The sequence below is a fragment of the Laccaria bicolor genome, genomic scaffold (genome assembly GCF_000143565.1).
Source record: "Laccaria bicolor S238N-H82 LACBIscaffold_2 genomic scaffold, whole genome shotgun sequence".
Lineage (NCBI taxonomy): Eukaryota > Fungi > Basidiomycota > Agaricomycetes > Agaricales > Hydnangiaceae > Laccaria > Laccaria bicolor.
Window position 1 is genome coordinate 809,662 of NW_001889873.1, and position 18,856 is coordinate 828,517.

Sequence of the window (18,856 nt, forward strand, 5' to 3'; positions counted from 1 at the left end):
CGGAGGGAACATTAGGATGGGAGTTCAAGGGTTTTTCTATGCAGGGGATCTGGAAGCTTAGTCAATTTGTAACTTTTTATGCTGCGGTTTATTTTCTGGTTGGAGGGAGTTTGGAAGGTGCTAGCTACCAGGCAAGCAAAATCTACTATCGAATGGTATCGATGACGAAAACAGAATAATTATACGACTGGGGCAAGGTAGAGAGCGAGAGAGCAAGGTAACGAAATAACAAAAAGAGTGACGAGCAGTAAGTACTTCAGAAATAGACAAATGTAAGTATATCATACAAAGCAGAGCGAGGGAATAACGATAAAGACACCTGCGTAGAATCACTCACAGCAACCACGACCTCTATGACCTATCCGACTTTCCCGAATTCGAATTCGACTGCGCAAATATAGGAAAAGGCAACGAATACCTCTTCGTCAACGTCCTCAACCGCTGATACGTCTTATTACTCCCCTTCCCCCCAGACGTCGAATCACCCCGCATCAGCCCCTCCACGCGCTCCGCAGGCGTCTTGGGCGCATCAATGTTCATCCATATAGACGGTATATTCTGCGCTGGTACATGTTGTCCTGATTGTTTCGTAGTGGAGGATTTACGACGCGTCAGGTAAGTGAGTGATGATTTCCGCCTGGGGAGGGGGAGGGAAGGTAGGGTTTTGTTGAGGGATATACTACGGGTGGGTGGTGTGCGAGGGACGAGTTGGATCTCTCCATCGTCCTCGTTGCTTGACCGTGGGTCACGTCGGTGTCGGACGTAGATGTCGTCTGCCGTAACTATGCGTGTGGTTATCATTCTGTGGTTTTGTGTTTGGGAGGTGGTGGGTGGTACGACGTGGATCGACTCGAGGCTCGTCCGCCTGCGGACTGGAACCAACTTAGGCTCGTCAAGAGGTGGCAAGGTGCCAATGTTGGCCGAGGTGAGGTTGGATGAGAAAGAGGTGAATTGGAGGGGGAGGCTAGGTACGGGCGGGTGGTCCTCTGGTCGACTTGGGCCGGATTTCCGATGGAAGATGGGTGGTAGGCGTAAGCTCCCTTGCGAGGTCCTGTGGCTCCGGATCTTCGCAGCTGAGATTTGAGACGCCCGGCTCCCGTCCCCTCGTAAACTTCGGGTACTCCTGTGACTGCGCGCGCTTCGATTGCTCTGCACGCTACGAATGCTTACTGAATCAGGAACGTCAACAGAAACGTCGTGGTCTCTCGGGTCCCTGCTGAACTTGGGCGAAAGTGGCGAAAGCGGTGAGGTGGAAGAAGAAGGGGAACGTAAGCTCGGCTCGACAGAGAGAATTTGAGGCGTTTGAGGTGCTACGTCTGCTCGAATGTCGTGTGATGTGGGCGAACGGGACAATGAGATTTTTTCAGCCGTTTCAATGACGGCTTCACCCATGTCTGAGATGACGGCGGTGTCAAACTCGTCCATCTCTCGCGCCATTTTTTCTGCTTCGTTCCAAGCGTCTTCTAGTTCTGCTTCTAGTTGGGCGATGCGTTCTTTGGTTTTGGCTAGTTCTGTTGTGCGTCGGCCGTAACTGGCGTTTAGCTGGGGGACTTGTCAGAGGATGTTGTGTGATTCAGAGAGAAGACGTACCTTGCGGAGTGCGATGGCTAGGGCACTTGCCCAATGGCGATCAAGAAGCTTTGTGATTTGCGTGACGTGGTCAGTTATCTTCATGAGCTCTTCGAGCAGTCGATCACATTCCCCCGTGGTTTCTGATAGCTGTACGGTCAGTTTACTAATGACGCCCATCGTATCCTCCCCGTTATTCGCGACGCTTGAGATTGAATGAAGAGCTTGCAGTAACATGGTCCTCCGGTGGACAAGAAAACGGTACTTGGATTGAGTTACGCCTTTCAAGGCCTCCAGCCTCTCCAGTTCTGCAGGCAAAACGGTGTCGAGGTTCTCAAGAGTCAACAAACGGATGTAGGATTCTTGAGCGGATGAACGAATGGCGCAAGAGACGATGCTCTGGAGTTCGCGCGAATCCAATGTCCCTGGATTGACGAGGGTCAGTTGGAAGGATATATCATTTTAGCACGCGACGTACATAGTGCGGCTTCGAGTGGCAGCCCTTTCCAGGGAACTGGGACAGAGTCGAATTTGATTACGGGGGCTGGGACAAATTTTGGTGGTTGGGTGACGGGTCTGACTGCGTGAGGGCGGTGGGAAGAACGGCGCGATGGAGGGCTGACATGATCGTCGTATGCAGGCGCGGAGACAGGCTCTTCTTGTGCTTCAGAGTTGAGCGACGATTTTGAGAAACGATCCTCCCGAGGTGATACCGGTGAGTCTTGGGAATATTCGATATTGATGTTAGACGCGCGGTGTCTCAACCTAGGACCAGCGGGGGGCTGAATGGGACGGTGAAAGATTGTGCTAGCACGAGAGAAGGTGGGTGAATGAGGAGTGGGTGCCAAAGAACGAGAAGAACGAGTGGTGAGGGTGCTGACACGGGTGCTGCTTCTGTCCATGATTTTCGTCGAGTACAACACCCGCCAGCCGATGGTAACACACCAACCCGATGGTCGTTGTCACCAATAATGATTTCGATCACTGCACGGCAGCACACGGTCCGGCCAACCGACACTTTCAATTCGCGCACACGTTCACTTTGCAATGCTCAAATTTAACCCCGTCGCGTCGCGTCTTCCCCTCTACCGACAACCCCTTGTTCGCTGTGCACTCCTACCAAAATATCAACGCAATGCCTGGCCCTCACTCAACCTACGACGCACCTTCTCCACATCACCCACTCCAAACCCAAACAACTTGAAGCTGAGAGAAAACATCTACACCATCCCCAACTTCCTTACCGTATCCCGCATAATTGCTTGTCCTGTCCTAGGGTACGCCATCTTGGACAGCAACTACGCTTTTGCAACGGGCTTACTGGTCTATGCGGGCCTCACCGATTTGGTCTGCCCCGCCCGTTCTTACACCCGTTAAACCCATCTGAACTTGGCCTCCCCTTCTCACTCAAAGGTCGACGGGTACCTCGCGCGGAGGTTCAATATGGCCTCTGTTCTTGGAACTATACTCGACCCCGCGGCGGACAAGGCCCTCATGACGACGTTGACTGTTACTTTGACGATGCAGGAGCTCATTCCACGTACGTTCTCTTCTTCTTACGTCCACCTTTGACTACTGACGAGAGTCCCTAGTCCCACTTGCTGTTATCATTCTCGGACGTGACGTTCTACTGAGCCTCTCGGCTTTCTACATTCGTTACGCAACATTACCCCATCCAGTACGTGTTTCATCCCTTCACACAGAAAAGATACCCACAACTCCAACATAGAAAACATTTGCGCGGTACTGGGACTTTTCACTGCCCTCTGCCGAAGTCCGACCCACAACAATCAGCAAAGTAAGTCACCAAAACCATTAACCTCATCCACCTGATATCTTCCTAGGTAAACACCGCCCTCCAACTCTTACTTATGGGAACGACAACCGTCAGCCCTCTACTACCCCTCGACTTGGGTCTCTCTCTACAAGGACTCCAGTACGCCACCTCCCTCACCCCTCCTCCTCCCAGTCTTGCTGACAGATACACCAGATGGCTCGTAGCCACAACTACAATCTGGTCTGGTGCATCCTACCTATTCACCAAAGACGCAGTGCGGGTCATAACACAGCCACCACGCAAACCATCATGACCACTTGCGTTGTACATTATCATTATTCCGGGTATAATACACATTGAAAGCACAAAACATCAAGTCCAGGCAGTGGTTAATGAAATAACGACGACACCGTTGTCTGTGCACGTCTTCTCGGGGAGCGCAGTTGCTAATCCATGTCAAGAAACAGTGACCTACACCAAGCGAATTCAGAATGGGTGTATGTACTCAGGATTGAATTCATCGGAGTGGTGGTACCCTTATGCAATATGAAAAGGTTCAACGCCAAACTTTCCAGGCCATACGCGAGGGCCTGAACGTCGTCCGAAGTGCGCGAAAATTGCTGGCAACTGCATATGGAACCCTTTTGGCGGCGCGGCGCGAGTTGTCAACCTACCTAGGGGAGGATAAACTCAATATCAAGGGGCGTTATTCGTATTCGGGGGAACACATACGTTCGCTGAGCCGTTGCCGTTGCCTTGTTGAACTGCCTTGCTTTGCATCGATGTCTTTAAAAAGAGACTGGGCCAGATAATATCACTCCTTGCCTTTACCACCCTTTTTCGGTGAATCGATTTTGGTAGTCCTGAGATGAGGAGATTGTCAATGCGTAGGTACTGACGTTCTCGTCTTTATGAACAGGTCGCGGGAGAGAAGCTGTCGTGGTGGATGAAGAAGCCTCGACAGGCTTTACCCGCATAAAATCCCTAGGGGAATCTTAGGACAAAAGGCGAAACGACAGTGAAGCAACGAAGACTCTACAGGCGCATCGACGCCAGATAATGAGTCAACCCTGGAGGACCGACGACGTTCAACATTTTGATTGTGGCGTTTGCGAATGTCATCAAGAGGCCTGAAGTTTGCATAAGTAGTCCAAATCGTCAACGGACAAGTCCAAGTCTCCAGAGCGTAATTCTCACTAGCAAGTCCGCCTGCTCTCTCGAGCCCAACTTGCGTAAAAAAAAATGCCCCGAGTCTTCCTCCAATTACGCCGGCTTTGCAAAAAAGCACGGTTTGTGCTCTGGCGAGGGATACTTACGGTGGTGAGAACGGATCCCACTAGTCACTAGTCACTGCCAAGCACTCACCTCAGTCGGTCGCAGCTCTACTTATCAAAAACCATCCCCACAGTCGACACCCAAAGTTACTCAACGTTTCTCACTTCATTACTCCTGGGACTTGTCCAGGTTCAAGAATGCTAATCAAGAAGTCCATCTGGAGGCCTCCTCAATCATGGTTCAAACTCCACCTATAACATGAAGCCCACCGTTAGTCGTGCCAACATCTTGAAAGGCCAACACAAACTTTCGACGGGGCTACAAAACGTGAGGAGGGTCGCCGTCAAATTACATAACAAACTAAAAATAGAGCGTTGTCTCTCTTTCTCCACATTAATGGGTTGAGGAACAGCCGCGGCTCATCGTTGGCCTGTCATTCTGCAATCAGCTGCATCGTTCTAACAAAACCCTATCTGTTGCAGAGTTGAACGCTGGGAATGAGCAAGGAACCAAAAGGTGGAGACGACAGTCACGGTCTCTTGGTATAATTATCTAAATATTTCGATTTCAGAAAAAGTTCCTCTTCACTTCGTCGATCGATACGACAAGGCAAACAAAAAGAAAGCCTTGGTGCGTTGAACTTTTCTTGAGCTATACCTTCAGTTTAACTACTCCTGTCTCATCGCCAGCTATTCCAAGTCCTGCCGCAGATGCCAGCGGATCAACTCCGACCTCCTCGGGTCCCCAGCAGCTTCGTGACCTCCCAAAAATTGACCCTTATCCCTTTTCCATATTAGCCGTCGTTACTATTATTCATCCTGCAAATGGTGTGGAATTGTTCGAGTGGCAAGCTTATGATCGTCTACCCGGACCTGAACTACAGTTTGGTGTCCATGTTGAAACCCTTTTGACTGCATGTCAGATTGTCGCCAACAACGAGCCCGGATACCTCTCAAAACATCAAGGTCGCGACGATGAACGAATAGATGTCGATCTCGGTTCAATTCTCGCTCCCGGTCACTACTATTATCACGTTGAAAAGGTCGCGCTGAATCCATACCCTATATGCCGCGACTTCAAGAGCTGGACTTTCCCACATGGAGACATGCCTCGTTCTTGGTCCATAAAATCTCCAGCACTTCCAAAGAACTTACATTGGGGCTCCTCCTGGAGTGCAGTTAGTTTTATTGTCAAGCTCAGGGATAAGAAGTGTCGCGTAACCGGATCCAGTGAGTGGCTCTCAACGGCACATCTCATTCCCGAAGAAGAGAGATCCTGGGTGAGTAGAATATACCATCTGATCTATCGCACCACCTTACCCTCTGACTTGTTAGCTGCGACGGAATAAGATGTATGCGTACCTTGTAAGAAAACCACCACATTACCAGTCGCCCTGCAACTTGCTTGCGCTTCGGTACGATTGCCACCTCGGCGGATTTGATCGTGCACAGTTTGTTTTTGTACCGAAGTGGGGTAAACTGGCTGTGCATTTCCTCTGCGACAGCATGGAGTTCGCAAATCAGTACCACAACACCATTTTCCATGGAGATGCCCTATCGATCGAAGCACTGTACAGTCGCTTTGCTTGGGCAGTTCTCAAGCTTGTTGCAGATACGACGAAGGATTCGGAGGATTTCGAGTTTGTTGAGATGCCAAAAGAAAATGGGAAAGGGGGTGGAAAAGGAGGAGGTAGCTCACGCAAGCGGAAACGCGAAGATGAGGATGGCGGTGAGGGGGATCAAGATTCCGAAAACAATAAAGACGCCGCCGACCAAAGTGGCGCCTATCAAACTGCCAGTCGAACTCACAAGCGGCCCGATGTTCTGTTACATGGACCCAACGCTTGGCTTTCCGATGTTCTTTCTCAATTAGATGATGGTACCGATGCTCGTGAACTTGAGGAAGATCTGGACACTGCAGCTTGCCTTCCTTTTTTAGGTTTTTTAGGTGTGTGTGAATTCAACACACTTGAGTTTGTGCCGCTGACATTGAATTCAGTCGATTCCAACATTGAACCCACGGCTTATCAATGGGAATTACCATGGTACCCTGGTGTCAGTGTCGTCGAGAAACTCAAAAAGAAATACATTGTAGAACATCCAAACGTTCGAGCACACAATCTTCCAGAAATGAGCAATGAATCACAAAGCAACGGCGTACTTGACGATGGTGATTGATCATAGAATCCCATTCTACTTTTTGCCAACAAACACCGATGACACCATAGCTGCTCGTTTTCTGCACACGTCTTCGAGTGCGGCAGCTAACCCAGAGATCCCTCGAGTGCCTTTCAGTGGACGGGGAAGATGGGCAGCTACACCGCGTGAAACTTGACGAGGCTCAAGACAACAATTATCATCGCAACCTTCTTCCACTTGGGTGCTTTCTTCGTAGATGGAGGAGACACCACAACGGTGAACACGATTCTCGCTATCGAAGCGAAGGTCGTTGGCTCGCTGAACGAAACTCTAGTATTGGCAGTTGCGTAAGCGACAAATAGTGAAGATGGAACGCACCTCTTCTCGTACTTCCTCAACAACTCCAAGAGATACTTCTTTTGATACACCAGGCCATCTCTAAAACATGTTTCCTGACAAATTAGGCTTCCAGATACCGAATCTGCAGCATGAGACCTTTACGCTCTTTATAACGCTGCAACTTCATCGCAAACACCTGCTTCTCAAGCCTACATTGAAAAACTCAGTAAAAATCATCGTTTCTAAGACAGACGCAAACAAAAGAGGAAAAACTCACGCAGCACATACATGCTTCCTCAATTCATCAGTCGCCGAGGCTCGCCCTCCCCGTCTTCTCCTGCTCCTTCTCCAACTGCTCATTCAACAACATCACCTGCGCCACACACTGCTTCCTCGCCCTCTGACCCTCGCCGCTTCTTCCTTAAGCCTCCCCTCAGCCCTTTCCTTCTCCCCACGCAAAGTCTTCAAATTCTTCCCAAATGCCTCTGGGTCCCTCCTCATCCGCTTGAGGTCGTTCTGAGTAGGGCAACTGTTTTAGCGACGTCATTTTTTCCAGAGAATTGCTCCGCGCGTTGGAGCCCGATTGCTTGGTACTACAGCACGTGACGGAGGTCCTTATGGTCTGCAGCCAGAAGAGGTTGCTCTTGCCTCGGCTCTCTGCGTTCTCTGCGACGGGTTTCTCCAGGAGACGTGCCTTTTGCTCAGCGTTGGTGTTCCCTGGGAAGGAAAGGGACATTACAAAGTAAAGAACCGCCTTGAGATGCAATGAAACACCTCTCAGCTCTGTCTCCACCTCCAAGTTCTCCTGCTTGACTCTCTGCAACTATTGACGAACATCATCCGTGTCCTATACACGGGAAGGCTAGTACGCTTGTGACAGCGAAGCGACGTGTGGATTCCGTCCTCATCCTCTGGAGTGGAATCATGACTTGCTTTTTCTCCCGAGCCATACGATCCATCCGCCACGTCTACATTGTGAGCCACCCCTCCCCTCTTTAACATGCCGGAATTGGAGGACCATTCGAGGCAGTTGTCGGTATTGTGACTTGGGCACTGAAACCCCCGTGTTGTTCGTCTCCTTCTCCAGCGCTGTGTAGAAGTCACGTGGATGCCTTTGAGGTGAGGGCGAGGAGATGTAGGAGTGTAAGCAAAGCGAAGGTTACACGGGTCTTGGGAATGAGTTGGCCTCGTCGCAAGAGTTGAACATGTTTGGGGACTGCGGCCTCACAGTTGCAGTAGTCAATGGTAACGTCGTGAATGCCACTTGTGTGATGTGAAGAACATGAAGGCAATGGCAATGCTCAGGAACAGGGCATCACGAGCGACGTCTTGACGAAGTGCGTTTCGGCCCATCTCTAAAGTTGCTCTAGTCAGGATAAGAACAAGCGGTTACACAGTGCTGTATCTTGAAAAAGAGTCGGAGAGGAAAGAACGGTCAAAAGCGTTTTAATTGATTGGTGGTGGTCTATGCATGTATGTAGTATCAGAATAATGCGGTGTCTTGGTTGCAAGTCTATCAGAGTAAGCGACGAGAACGATAATGAGAATTAAGATATGAGATGTCAGATGAGTTGAGGATATATGCAGAACGACAATGCACAAGAAGAAAAATTGCACGATTGAGAAAGCATCAGGTCAAATCACAGTCCATGTCAACAGCCTCGATAGCTGCAGCTTCTTCTTCGTCTCCCTCCTCGATAGTATCATAGAAACTCTGCTGAAGTGCTGGCAGGTAGTAGCCTATTTTCCACATATTCCCAATCGTCAGATTCACATGGTCGAATGCAACAGCAACGGTGGGTTCTGTACTGCCACTCGCTCGCGGTTTCAAGCCTGAAGGCGGCATTTTGGGGTAACGAGCGGAAAAGTGGGTGAGGAGGATGTTGGAAGCTTTCATCCTAACAAGGTTTGAGTGTAAACTTCACGCGAATGCAACGCAACATATTGCGCAAAACGTACCTTTTCCCGATGGTAATGGCTTGACCGAACGTACTATGTCCTTTGCGTTTTGCCATGTCTTCTTGATCGTCGGCCATTGTAGCTTCGTGGATCAGAAGCGTTGCCCCACGGCCAGCTCGAACAAGATTATCGGTAGGTTGTGTATCACCGGAAAACCTGTGCACAGCGGCAGGTGAGTATGTGCCATTATACAATATAGAAGAAAGAAGGTTAAACGCACACGATGCTCCATCCGTCTACATGGGTGACAACACAACCGTAACACCGAGCATTGTGATAAACGTCAACAGTCTTGAAGCTCTCCAATCCAAGAGCGCGACACATATCGCTGCTGTGTTTACGAGACCTAACCAAGGAGTTTAGCGGAAGTGGAAGGAGATACCGTTTCACAACTTACGCCTCTCTATCAACCCAAGGCTCGTTTCCACCAACCTGCCACATTCCCCCTGTAGCATAGTCCGTACGTCGATAGTGGAGAGCTTCACTCTGGATCTGAACGACGCCATTTCCGGAAGGGTCGTTCAGTCCTAAATCCTGGATATCTGATAATTCTCGGAGGTACATGTTCACTCCACGAATCGTGACGATATAAAGAGGCTCTGTGGGTAACGGGTTGAGCTGAAGTGAAAATGAGTTGTGGGCCACAATGGACGGCAGATAAAATACGAACTGAACGACGTTTGGTAAGAATCATTGAGAGACCGAGATGATGATCAGCGTGAATGTGGCTGATAAATACGCATTTGAGATTTCTGAGCACATCCCAAACGTTCGGGGACGACGTGTCGTCCGTCCCAAAGTAACGGACCAGCTGACCCCATGTGCTTTCACCAGCATCGAGTAAGATGTTTCCCCATCCAGGAATTTGGATGAGAGTTGAAGAGACTAGGAAAAATTTGGATTTGGATATAAGGAATTGAGAATTTCAAAAAGGTCTGTGCACCGACCGTTGCGGTACTTGCTGGGAAGAGCGCTGCCAGTGCCAAGCGGGAGGACACCAACTTCAGCGCCTTTGGGCACATCCATTCCATTCTCGAGGGCATTAGCGACGTTTAAACGCGCTGCAGCAAACTTCCCCGAGGTAAGCTGCGACAGGTCGAGAGATGAAGATTTTTTCACGGCTGGATGGAATCTATCTCCGCCTCCAGGCAAATTCTCTATTATGGGCGGAGCTGGAGGCCGCATGTTCATGTAGAGGTTAGACGCCATTATGTGGATCTTCTCCGGTAGGCCCGCAATGTCTAAATGTTCCACCGTAGTTAAGTGTGAGCTCGGTCAAAAGCATGAACGAACCCACCTGAAAATTTGGTCTCTGGATCGAGGCGGTATTTGGGTACTGGAAACATGGTATTATCGAGCTCACTCAGGCGAAGTTGGTTGAAAGCGGCGCTCGTAAAGGTGACCGGGTCAGGGCAGTGTTCGCGAGATGCAACAACGTGCTGTAATGATGCTCATCAGTAAGGCTTTACCTCACGAGTTATACTGCAAACCTACGTTTACGTCAGGTGCAAACTCTTTCATGAAGGCCTTGTACCGTTCGTCTCCTAGGACGTTGTCGCCACATAGGTGGAAAATATTGCGCACAGCGTAGCTATCTGAGGTTCCGGGAACCTTTGATAGGAACTGCCTGAAGAATTCCGAATCCTTGAAAGAGGATACCAAGTCGGGTATATGATGGGTTGAAGGAACGTCCAAAACGATGATCACCTTTCGAATGATCAGAACCAATATGGTGCGGTAGATGAGATTTATATATACCCCAGGAGTTTCACTTGGTCCAATACACTCTTCCGGTTTGACTGTCCTTTCAAACTCCTCGTCGCCTCGTTTCACTTTGAAGGTAATACTCTCACCCTTCGTCAACTTCGCGCGTAGAGGTCCAAAGGGAATGCCCAATTCCACGGCTTTTTCAACGTCAAACTTTCCACGCACACGAGGTCCAATTACAACATACGCGAGAGCCTGAACGTCCGAAGTGCGCGAAAATGCTGGCAACTGCATATGAAACCCTTTTGGCGGCGCGGCGCGAGCTCGACGACAGTCGTCAACCTAAATTTAAAAAAAGATAAACTCAACATCGAGGAGCGTTATTCGAGCAAACACATACGTTTGCTGAGCCGTTGCCGCTGTCTTGCTGAACTGCCTTGCTAACCTTCGCTATTGCATCGATGGTTTTAACAGGAGAACGGGTCAAATAACATCACCCCTTGCCTTTACCACCCTTTTTCGGTGAATCGATTTTGGTGTCGGGAAACATAGTCTTAATGACATGTTCCCTCCATTCGTGAGCACGCTCGTCAGTGAGGTCTTCTGGCAAAAAGTCGGGGTCTTCCATGATTTGTTTAAGGGTTTGGTTGGAGGAGCGTTTGCGAGGAGAATCTGGGGTTGCTTCTCGTTTCCTTTTCGATGGAATGTCTGGAGCCGAAAGGTCGCTTGTAGTTGCACTATCGGTGGCGATCGCGGCCATCTCTGAGTCCGGAGATGATGAGATTGTCAATGCGTAGATAGCGACATTCTCGTCTTTATAGACAGGTCGCGGGGGAGAAGCTGTCGTGGTGGATGAAGACGCCTCGATAGGTTTTACCCGCATAGAGTCCCTACGGGCAGCTTGTTACAAAGAACGACACGACAATGAGGTGACGAAGGCATTACCTGTAAGTATACAGGCGCATCGACGCCAGATAATGAGTCAACCCTGGAGGACCGACGACGTTCAACATTTTAATGGTGGCGTCCGCAAATGTCATTAAGAGGCCTGAAGTTTGCGTAATCCAAATCGTCAGCCAACAAGTCTCTCCAGAGCGTAATTCTCACCAGCGAGTCCGCCTGCTCTCTCGACCCCAACTTGCGTGAAAAAAATGCCTCGAGTCTTCCTCCAATTACGCTGGCTTTGCAAAAAAGCACGGTTGGTGTTCTGGCCAGCATTGAAGATGTACTTCGCGGAATCAAATGTAATGATGATGGTAGGTTCTGTGTCCGAAGATACGGTGGTGAGAACGGACGCCGACCAGTTCATGTTTGCACCACTTGTATTGAGCCTGGAAAAGGAGCGAGGGAGGGATGGCGCCGAGATGAAAATTTTCTTCAACTTATAGTTAGTTATTACGGATCTAGCCGTACCCAGAAGAACTGCCAGCTTGACCACCACCACGCCAGAATAGAAGACAAGTAAAGACGGGGAAAGGACTACAGAAGATGTAACTAAATCAAGCGCCCTACTTACTGTGGGAAAACAAATCACATGATTAAGCTTGCAAAGCCGGAAAAGAGGTATTATTACTCAAGAAGAGGGTTCAGTGCAGATCTAGAGCGACCGGGGATACAATAAGAAAGACAGCAAGACAGCAAACCATCAGATTATAAAGGGCGAGGGGGTATCGCGTGGTTGGTTAATACAGATCGTGGTTCGTTTGACGTGCACATAAGTAAGCGTGAAAAGAGTCGTCAAATTCTCTAAATGCGCCGATGACCAGGCAACGACGTTTTGCAGGTCGAGTGTGGACTGCGAAAGATCAGTCGCTCTGGGACCTCCCACCAAACAAGCCCTTCATAAGCCTACCAGGCTTCTTCGCACCGCGAAGGGGAAGCAAATCGACGGACTTCATCGGTGCTGGTACGTCTCGCATCTGAAGAAGAGGCGGGGAGCACGCGTATGTGTGTCGTTCCCCGCTCAGAATCAGGTGGCTTGTACCACTGCAATCGATCCATTCTCACCCTACCAATTCTCCAAGTCATAACCCAACCACCACGCATCATGACCCTTGGACTTTGATCAAAGTAATGTTCGCTATCATGTTCTAGATATAAATATACATCAAAACCACAAAACAAATTCAAAGACAGTCCAAAAAGTGACAAATAAGACCCAATTATCAAAATCACGACGAGGCCGTAGTCGCTCGTTTTCTGCGCACCTCTTCGAGTGCGGCTGCTAACGCCTGTTTCGCGGAACTCTGCTCTCGCCAGAGATCCCCCGAGTGCCTTTCAGTCAACGGGTCAGATGGGCAGCTACTACCACGTGAAAGGATGAGGAAACCCACTTGACGCGACTCAAGAAAACAACCATCATCGCAACGCTTTTCAACTTTGGCGCTTTCTTCGTAGCTGGAGGGGCCACCGCAACGGGGAACCCGATTCTCGCTATCGAAGCGAAGATCGTTCGCTCGCTGGATAAATCCCAGCATCAACAGTTGCATAAACGACAAATAACGAATATGAAATGTACCTCTTCTCGTACTTCCCCAACAACTCCAAGAGATATTTCTTCTGATACACCAGCCCATCTCTAAAACATGCCTCCCTAACGAATTTGGCTTTGAGATACCGAATCTGCAGCATGAGACCTTTACACTCTTTATTATGCTGCAACTTCATCGCAGACAGCTGCATCTCGTCCCTATATATAAAAAATCATCGCTTCCAAGACAGACGCAAAAAAGAGAAGAGAAACCTACGCAGCACACACATGCTTCCTCAACTCCTCCTTCGCCCTCCCCGCCTTCTCCTTCTGCTTCTCCAACTGTTCATTCAACAACCTCACCTGCGCCGCACCCTGCTTCCTCGCTCTCTCGCCCTTCGCCACTTCTTCCTTAAGCCTCCCCTCCACCCTTTCTTTCTCTGCACGCAAAGTCTTCAAGTCCTTCCCAAACGCTTCTGCGTCCCTCCTCACTCGCTTGAGGTCGTTCTCGAGTAGGGCAACCATTTCAGCGACGTCATTTTTTTCAGAGAAAATCTTGTCCTTCTCTTGCTCCGTGCGTTGGAGCTCGTTTGCCTGATGCTCCAGCGCATGGCGAAGGTCCTCGATCTCGAGGAGCTGTATATCAAGTTGGTGCCTTCGGTTATCGTGGGAGGTGAAGTGCGTAGCGTGTTCTTCCCGGAGTTTATTAGCATTCTATGACATTCCCCCATGAGCTCAGAACTCCCCACCGCTCTGTAACAAAACTCACCTCGGATATCTCAGAATAGTGGCGTTGAAGGTCCTTATGATCTGCAGCCAGGAGAGATCGCTCCTGCCTTAGCTGAGCGATGGTCTCTGCGTTCTCTGCAACGCGTTTCTCCAGGAGACGTGCCTTCTGCTCGGCGTTGATGTTCTCTGGAAAGGAAACGGTCAGTCTGAATAAAAAGACCCTGCAATGGAATAACACACCTCTCAGTTCCGTCTCCAGCTCCAAGTTCTCCTGCTTGACTCTCTGCAACTGTTGGCGGACATCATCCATGTCCTATATACGGGAAGAAATCAGTGGCTTGTATGCTTATGACAACGAAACGACGTGCGGATTCCGTCCTCTGGAGCTGAGTCATGACCTGCTTTTTCTCCCGAGCCATACGATCCTGCTCGGCAGTCAACGACCTCAACTGCGCGCGTTCTAAACTCAATGCAGCTTCCAGCTCTGAAATGGTTTGCTTTGCGTGCTCTAGCTCCTGTAAGCACTGGTAAGTAACATCAATGCAGCATATCGAACTGAGAACTCACGCTCTGCACGTTCGCTTTGGCTCTATCACCCCCACGAGCAGTTTCAGCAGCTTTTCTGGCCTCTTCCTTTGCACTCTTAACTTGCACGTTCAAACGCGTTGCTGCATCTTGGAGCACGGCCTTTTCACCAAGAAGTTGTTTCTTTTCTTCCTCCCATTGCTTCTTCAAACTGTCAAGATGCGCATTCAAGGACCTGACGTCGGCACGGAGCGCTTCGCTGGTTCTAGTTGGGGGGGTAGGAGGTTCCGCTGAGAGGTTGTCTCGTGAGATATCCACTGAACTACAAACGTCGAATGGTCAGAACCAACCAGGATACCACACTTTCCATATACATACCTCTCATCTAACTGAGTCAGCTTCCGAAGATCAACTTTGATGTTACATTTCTGGCACCTCATCCGACTGAACCGACGCATGAACCGTTCTTCCTTCCTTGAAAGCCTAGCAATCTCGTCTTCCAGTCTGCTGATCTTCGACCGGGAATCTTCAAGCTTTTTGGTTAAACCAACGACGCCCAACCCTGCATCTTCAAGCTTGTCCAACTTGTCGTCGATACTTTCGTTGGCCGAATCAAGTTCACGTTGTAGGCGACCAATTTCTGCCACCAATGGTGATATTGAGGGATCCGAGGTGGTGTTGTTTAGCCATGACATCTATGTGAAGAGAAAGGTTGGAGACGACCCAGTAGGAAAGTGCGACCACGCTTACATCTCGCAGTGGGGCTCCAGGGGTCCGAGGCGCCTTAATGGACATCGACAACACATGACGGTGAATAGGCGATATGCCATTGACATTGTAAACTTTGCTCGGGGTGTTCATCTCATTGAATGTCATCCGTAGAGCCTTGTTCCTCTCGAGCAACTCCTCTTTTTCTCGTTCAAGCATCTCGATCTTCATATCTTTCGCCTTCTCCATAGCCTTGCGGGCCGGGGACTGCTCCAGGAGGGTTTGTAGCCGCGCGATCTCCTTGTTAGCACCATCAAGCTCGTTCTCCAGAGCTTCCAGGTCATCCTCGGTCAACCCTGTTTCGACTGCTGGAGTGCGAGAGATTTCTTGAGACGCCAGTCGTTGCTTCTCGCGTTCGAGAGAGTCCACTTTAACTTTGAGATCTGCAAGTGCCTCTTCGTCAGCTAGCATCTTTCGCTCAGCCTCGTCCAAAGCTTCCTCCATCTGCCTTGCCACCTCTCTAGCCTTCTCAGCGTCTTCCTCAAGATTCTTCATGTGGATCGAAGCCTGCTCCTCAGCGTTCTCCATTGATTCGACCGTTTCATGTGCTGCTGCCAGTTCTTCCTCGAGTTTCTCGATCTGCTCCACGGCGGCAGAGGCACCTTCCTCCAGCTCGTTGACATACGCCTTGGTCGCGCCAAGCTCTTCCTCGGCTTCATGGAGCACATCTTCCAGCTGCTTGTTCTTGGCTCTTTCAGAAGCGACGGCGTCCGATTGGTTGTTGAGTTCATCCTCTAATCCTGAGATGACCTCCTGATCCTCCTTCGCCCTCTTCTGAAGTTCGTCAATACGAGCATCGGACTGCGTAAGCTCATCCTCCAGTTCCTTGGTCTGTGCGTTGGCGTTCCGAAGGTCGCTCATAATTTTCCCAACACGCTCATTTGCCTCCTTCAGGGCCCCACCAAGCTCTTTGCCATTTTCCAGCAAACGTTCGGCCTTAGAAGCGCGGTCCACAGCCAAATCATGCTCTCCTCGAATATCGCTCAATTCCCTCTCCATCTCTTGAATCTGCCGTCTTGACTCTTCCTCAGTTTCCTTTACTCTCTTCTCCGATGCTTCCAGCTTTCTCTCCAACCCAGCAATGATCCCAGAAACGCCTTCCTCAACTTCAGCCATCCGTTCCCTCCACCGTTCCTTATCTCTTTCTCGTTCCTCCTTCTCTTTTTCCAGTTCCCTCTCAACTTCTTCCTTCTCCACCATACATTTCGTGACCTCCCCCTTGAACGCATCCACCATATCCTCCAACTCTGCCTTCTCCTCCAACCATCCCTCTGCCATGTCCTCTGGGACATTACTGAGTGTAGTACCCATCGAGCTTCTTCTGCTACCACCACTCAACCTTCGACTGGGGTCAGCAGAAACCGCCTCTTCGATTTTCTTCTCCGCTTCGAGGTTCCTGAGTCTGGCAAGCAGCGCCTCGTTCTCTTCCTGCAGTCTCCGATTCAGACCATGCAAATAATTGTTCAATTTTCCGGCATTGAATCGCCCTACACCATGTCCTGGAGCACCTGCTCCAAAGCCCATAGCAGGATCGAACGACGTGTTCACTCGATGGTGAGTAGTTAAGTCATGGGATGAGGCCGTAGAAATAAACGAAGCCTTATCTGCAGCTCCATCATATGGAGAGAACTGTGCTGGAGTGGCCCAAGGCGCCAAGCCGGATCCCGAGGGTCCGGCTGAAGACTCTGAGTCTGACGTTCCAGGCGAAGCAGATGCAGAGATTGCTTGTGACAGAGGATGTGATGCTCGTCTTCCGGCAGGCATCCTGGGTCTTGGAGTAACGCCAGCGAATGCGGCCTGCAGGTTTGTGCTGGAGCCAGAAGAAAAAGAAGACGAACCCGCCGCTGGAGTAGATTCGGCGATACTTGGAGTGCTCAAAAGGTGACGTGGATGGGGTGTGGGGAATTTCATTCGAGGTCTCGCAGTGGAATTAATGACGGAGAGGAGGAACGAACGACGGCGGGTATGTGGAGTCATCAAGTCTTCCTCCTCTCCATGATCATTTTGTTCCTGAGGAGCTGGCGTGGCCAATAGGTCGGCAGGGGGTGGTGGGAGGTCGAAACGGGCACGCGGTCGGGGAAAGGCAGGAGTAGGAGTGAAAGCAATGGATTGAGCTGGAGATGATAAAGCACTGGGTGAACTGGCTGGGTAAGAGCCTGGGTCAGCACTAATCCTCGACGCATGCGGTGTGGGGTCGCCATCTGATGAGAACGTAGGTTCCCTTTCTATTGAGTTTTGGAGTATGTGTTGCTGGTGCTCGTCAGCATCTTCTTGTGTACGTTCATCTTCTGGCCTTAGGGGAGAAATATGGATGTCCGTAATATCCATCGAACGAATCCCAGCGTCCCGGCTTTCACTGCTATGTCCATGATCCAATGGGCTGGTAATGTCTTCGTTCAAGCGGCGCCTAGTGGCAGGGGAAGTGGTTGTCGATCGAGCGGCAGAGGAAGCTGATTGAGGAGATTCTCCTTCTAACCAAGGCGTAGACCTGTCGCTTCGTGGAGTAGATGCACCAGGTGAGGTGGCCTCTGAGGAAGTAGTTCGAGAAAGAGATGGGGTTCGGGTTCGTGCAGTAGTCTTCCTCAATGCTACGTTACGATATTTATCAAATGGCGAGGCCTGATACCGGGATCAGCTTTCATCAGTTCAAAATAAACTGAATCAACCTACCTTTGGCTCTGATTTCAGGCTAACTGAAAAGTCATAGTTCTTCTTTGGCGTTCCTTCATGATCAAAATTCTCCAAAGGGAAGGATGGAGATCCTGTACGGCTGATTGGCTGGAGGGCATCGGTTAAAGAAAGTTCTCGCTGGGCAGGAAAGTCCTCTTCCTCTTCTGGTGGGGGTAGGTAGACGTCTGGAACGCTCGTTTTGCTCTCCTCGTCATCATCAGTGTCGTCTAAATATCGTGCAGTTCCTGTCTCAGGCTGGATACGAGGGAGAGATGGAATATCGCTAATATCAAAGCTGTCCTGTTGGCTTCGCTTTGTCGAATCCCCTCGAGAGGAAGATTGACCAAAGGACTTGACTGATCTGGAAGCAATGGAGTTCGCAAACCGAGCAGTGCTAGACGTGCTAGACTGGGCACGGTAGGCGGATATCACCGTGTTATGAGTCGATGCAGCGGGAGTAGAGTGGATTGGCGAGGAAACGCTTTGGAGGTCTTGTTCGAACTGGTCATCAGAATCGTTTTCGAGTATTTTACTCAACGAGGTATCTTCTTCTTCAGCTGAATCCTCGAAGTCTGGAAGGGAAGGCAAGGATGGCATGTCTCTGCCCTCGATGGCTTCAATTCTTCGCCATATTCTGGATGGTGTTTCGAGCACAGCGGCCATATCTGAATAGTTGAGCCATAAACCACGTAATATAATATATTTCTTGACTTACCTGAGACACCGAAGTGAGTGCACCCAAGTGCCTTTCGGGGACGGCGCGACAATGAAGGCAAGCTACAACGTTCAATACCCACGTGATCGCGTTGTAAATTCAATAAACAATGCTAAACAATGTTTTAAAACAAGCACACATCACGTTCTCTCCCTCTCAAATCTCGAAACCAAATTATCGTCGTTCAATTGGAGCCATTACGTGTTTGAACATGA

General features: G+C 49.9%; 7 protein-coding genes across 7 annotated transcripts; 2 read left to right on the plus strand and 5 right to left on the minus strand.

Annotated features, from left to right (window-relative positions):
• Positions 1-351: 351 nt before the first annotated feature.
• LACBIDRAFT_305221 (uncharacterized protein) lies at positions 352-2,471 on the minus strand (the record flags this gene model as incomplete). Its single annotated transcript, XM_001875058.1, has 3 exons — positions 352-1,542; positions 1,591-1,994; positions 2,048-2,471. 3 exons carry the CDS (start codon positions 2,469-2,471, stop codon positions 352-354), a joined length of 2,019 nt encoding a protein of 672 aa, XP_001875093.1.
• A 307-nt stretch (positions 2,472-2,778) lies between these two features.
• LACBIDRAFT_145929 (uncharacterized protein) lies at positions 2,779-3,641 on the plus strand (the record flags this gene model as incomplete). Its single annotated transcript, XM_001874483.1, has 6 exons — positions 2,779-2,916; positions 2,983-3,109; positions 3,162-3,247; positions 3,299-3,367; positions 3,414-3,505; positions 3,560-3,641. Coding segments are annotated over 6 exons (594 nt in total), but the record flags the coding sequence as incomplete, so codon positions are not given.
• A 1,477-nt stretch (positions 3,642-5,118) lies between these two features.
• Positions 5,119-6,798, plus strand: LACBIDRAFT_305223 (uncharacterized protein; the record flags this gene model as incomplete). The annotated part of the gene is made up of 5 exons (XM_001874484.1): positions 5,119-5,137; positions 5,243-5,251; positions 5,311-5,900; positions 5,956-6,568; positions 6,620-6,798. 5 exons carry the CDS (start codon positions 5,119-5,121, stop codon positions 6,796-6,798), a joined length of 1,410 nt encoding a protein of 469 aa, XP_001874519.1.
• A 421-nt stretch (positions 6,799-7,219) lies between these two features.
• On the minus strand, positions 7,220-7,458 carry LACBIDRAFT_305224 (uncharacterized protein; the record flags this gene model as incomplete). The annotated part of the gene is made up of 2 exons (XM_001875059.1): positions 7,220-7,307; positions 7,376-7,458. 2 exons carry the CDS (start codon positions 7,456-7,458, stop codon positions 7,220-7,222), a joined length of 171 nt encoding a protein of 56 aa, XP_001875094.1.
• A 139-nt stretch (positions 7,459-7,597) lies between these two features.
• LACBIDRAFT_305226 (uncharacterized protein) lies at positions 7,598-8,451 on the minus strand (the record flags this gene model as incomplete). The annotated part of the gene is made up of 2 exons (XM_001875060.1): positions 7,598-8,314; positions 8,363-8,451. 2 exons carry the CDS (start codon positions 8,449-8,451, stop codon positions 7,876-7,878), a joined length of 528 nt encoding a protein of 175 aa, XP_001875095.1. The 3' UTR covers positions 7,598-7,875.
• Positions 8,452-8,728: 277 nt separating this feature from the next.
• On the minus strand, positions 8,729-12,073 carry LACBIDRAFT_305227 (uncharacterized protein; the record flags this gene model as incomplete). The annotated part of the gene is made up of 13 exons (XM_001875061.1): positions 8,729-8,996; positions 9,058-9,213; positions 9,278-9,403; positions 9,455-9,675; positions 9,728-9,942; positions 10,005-10,298; positions 10,355-10,496; positions 10,552-10,764; positions 10,816-11,106; positions 11,165-11,214; positions 11,269-11,654; positions 11,710-11,812; positions 11,872-12,073. 13 exons carry the CDS (start codon positions 12,071-12,073, stop codon positions 8,729-8,731), a joined length of 2,667 nt encoding a protein of 888 aa, XP_001875096.1.
• A 972-nt stretch (positions 12,074-13,045) lies between these two features.
• On the minus strand, positions 13,046-18,589 carry LACBIDRAFT_305228 (uncharacterized protein; the record flags this gene model as incomplete). Its single annotated transcript, XM_001875062.1, has 10 exons — positions 13,046-13,223; positions 13,283-13,453; positions 13,512-13,948; positions 14,004-14,149; positions 14,204-14,276; positions 14,332-14,478; positions 14,531-14,810; positions 14,867-15,183; positions 15,239-17,875; positions 17,927-18,589. The coding sequence occupies 10 exons, from the start codon at positions 18,587-18,589 to the stop codon at positions 13,046-13,048; spliced, it is 5,049 nt and encodes a 1,682-aa protein (XP_001875097.1).
• Between the last annotated feature and the right edge of the window lie 267 nt (positions 18,590-18,856).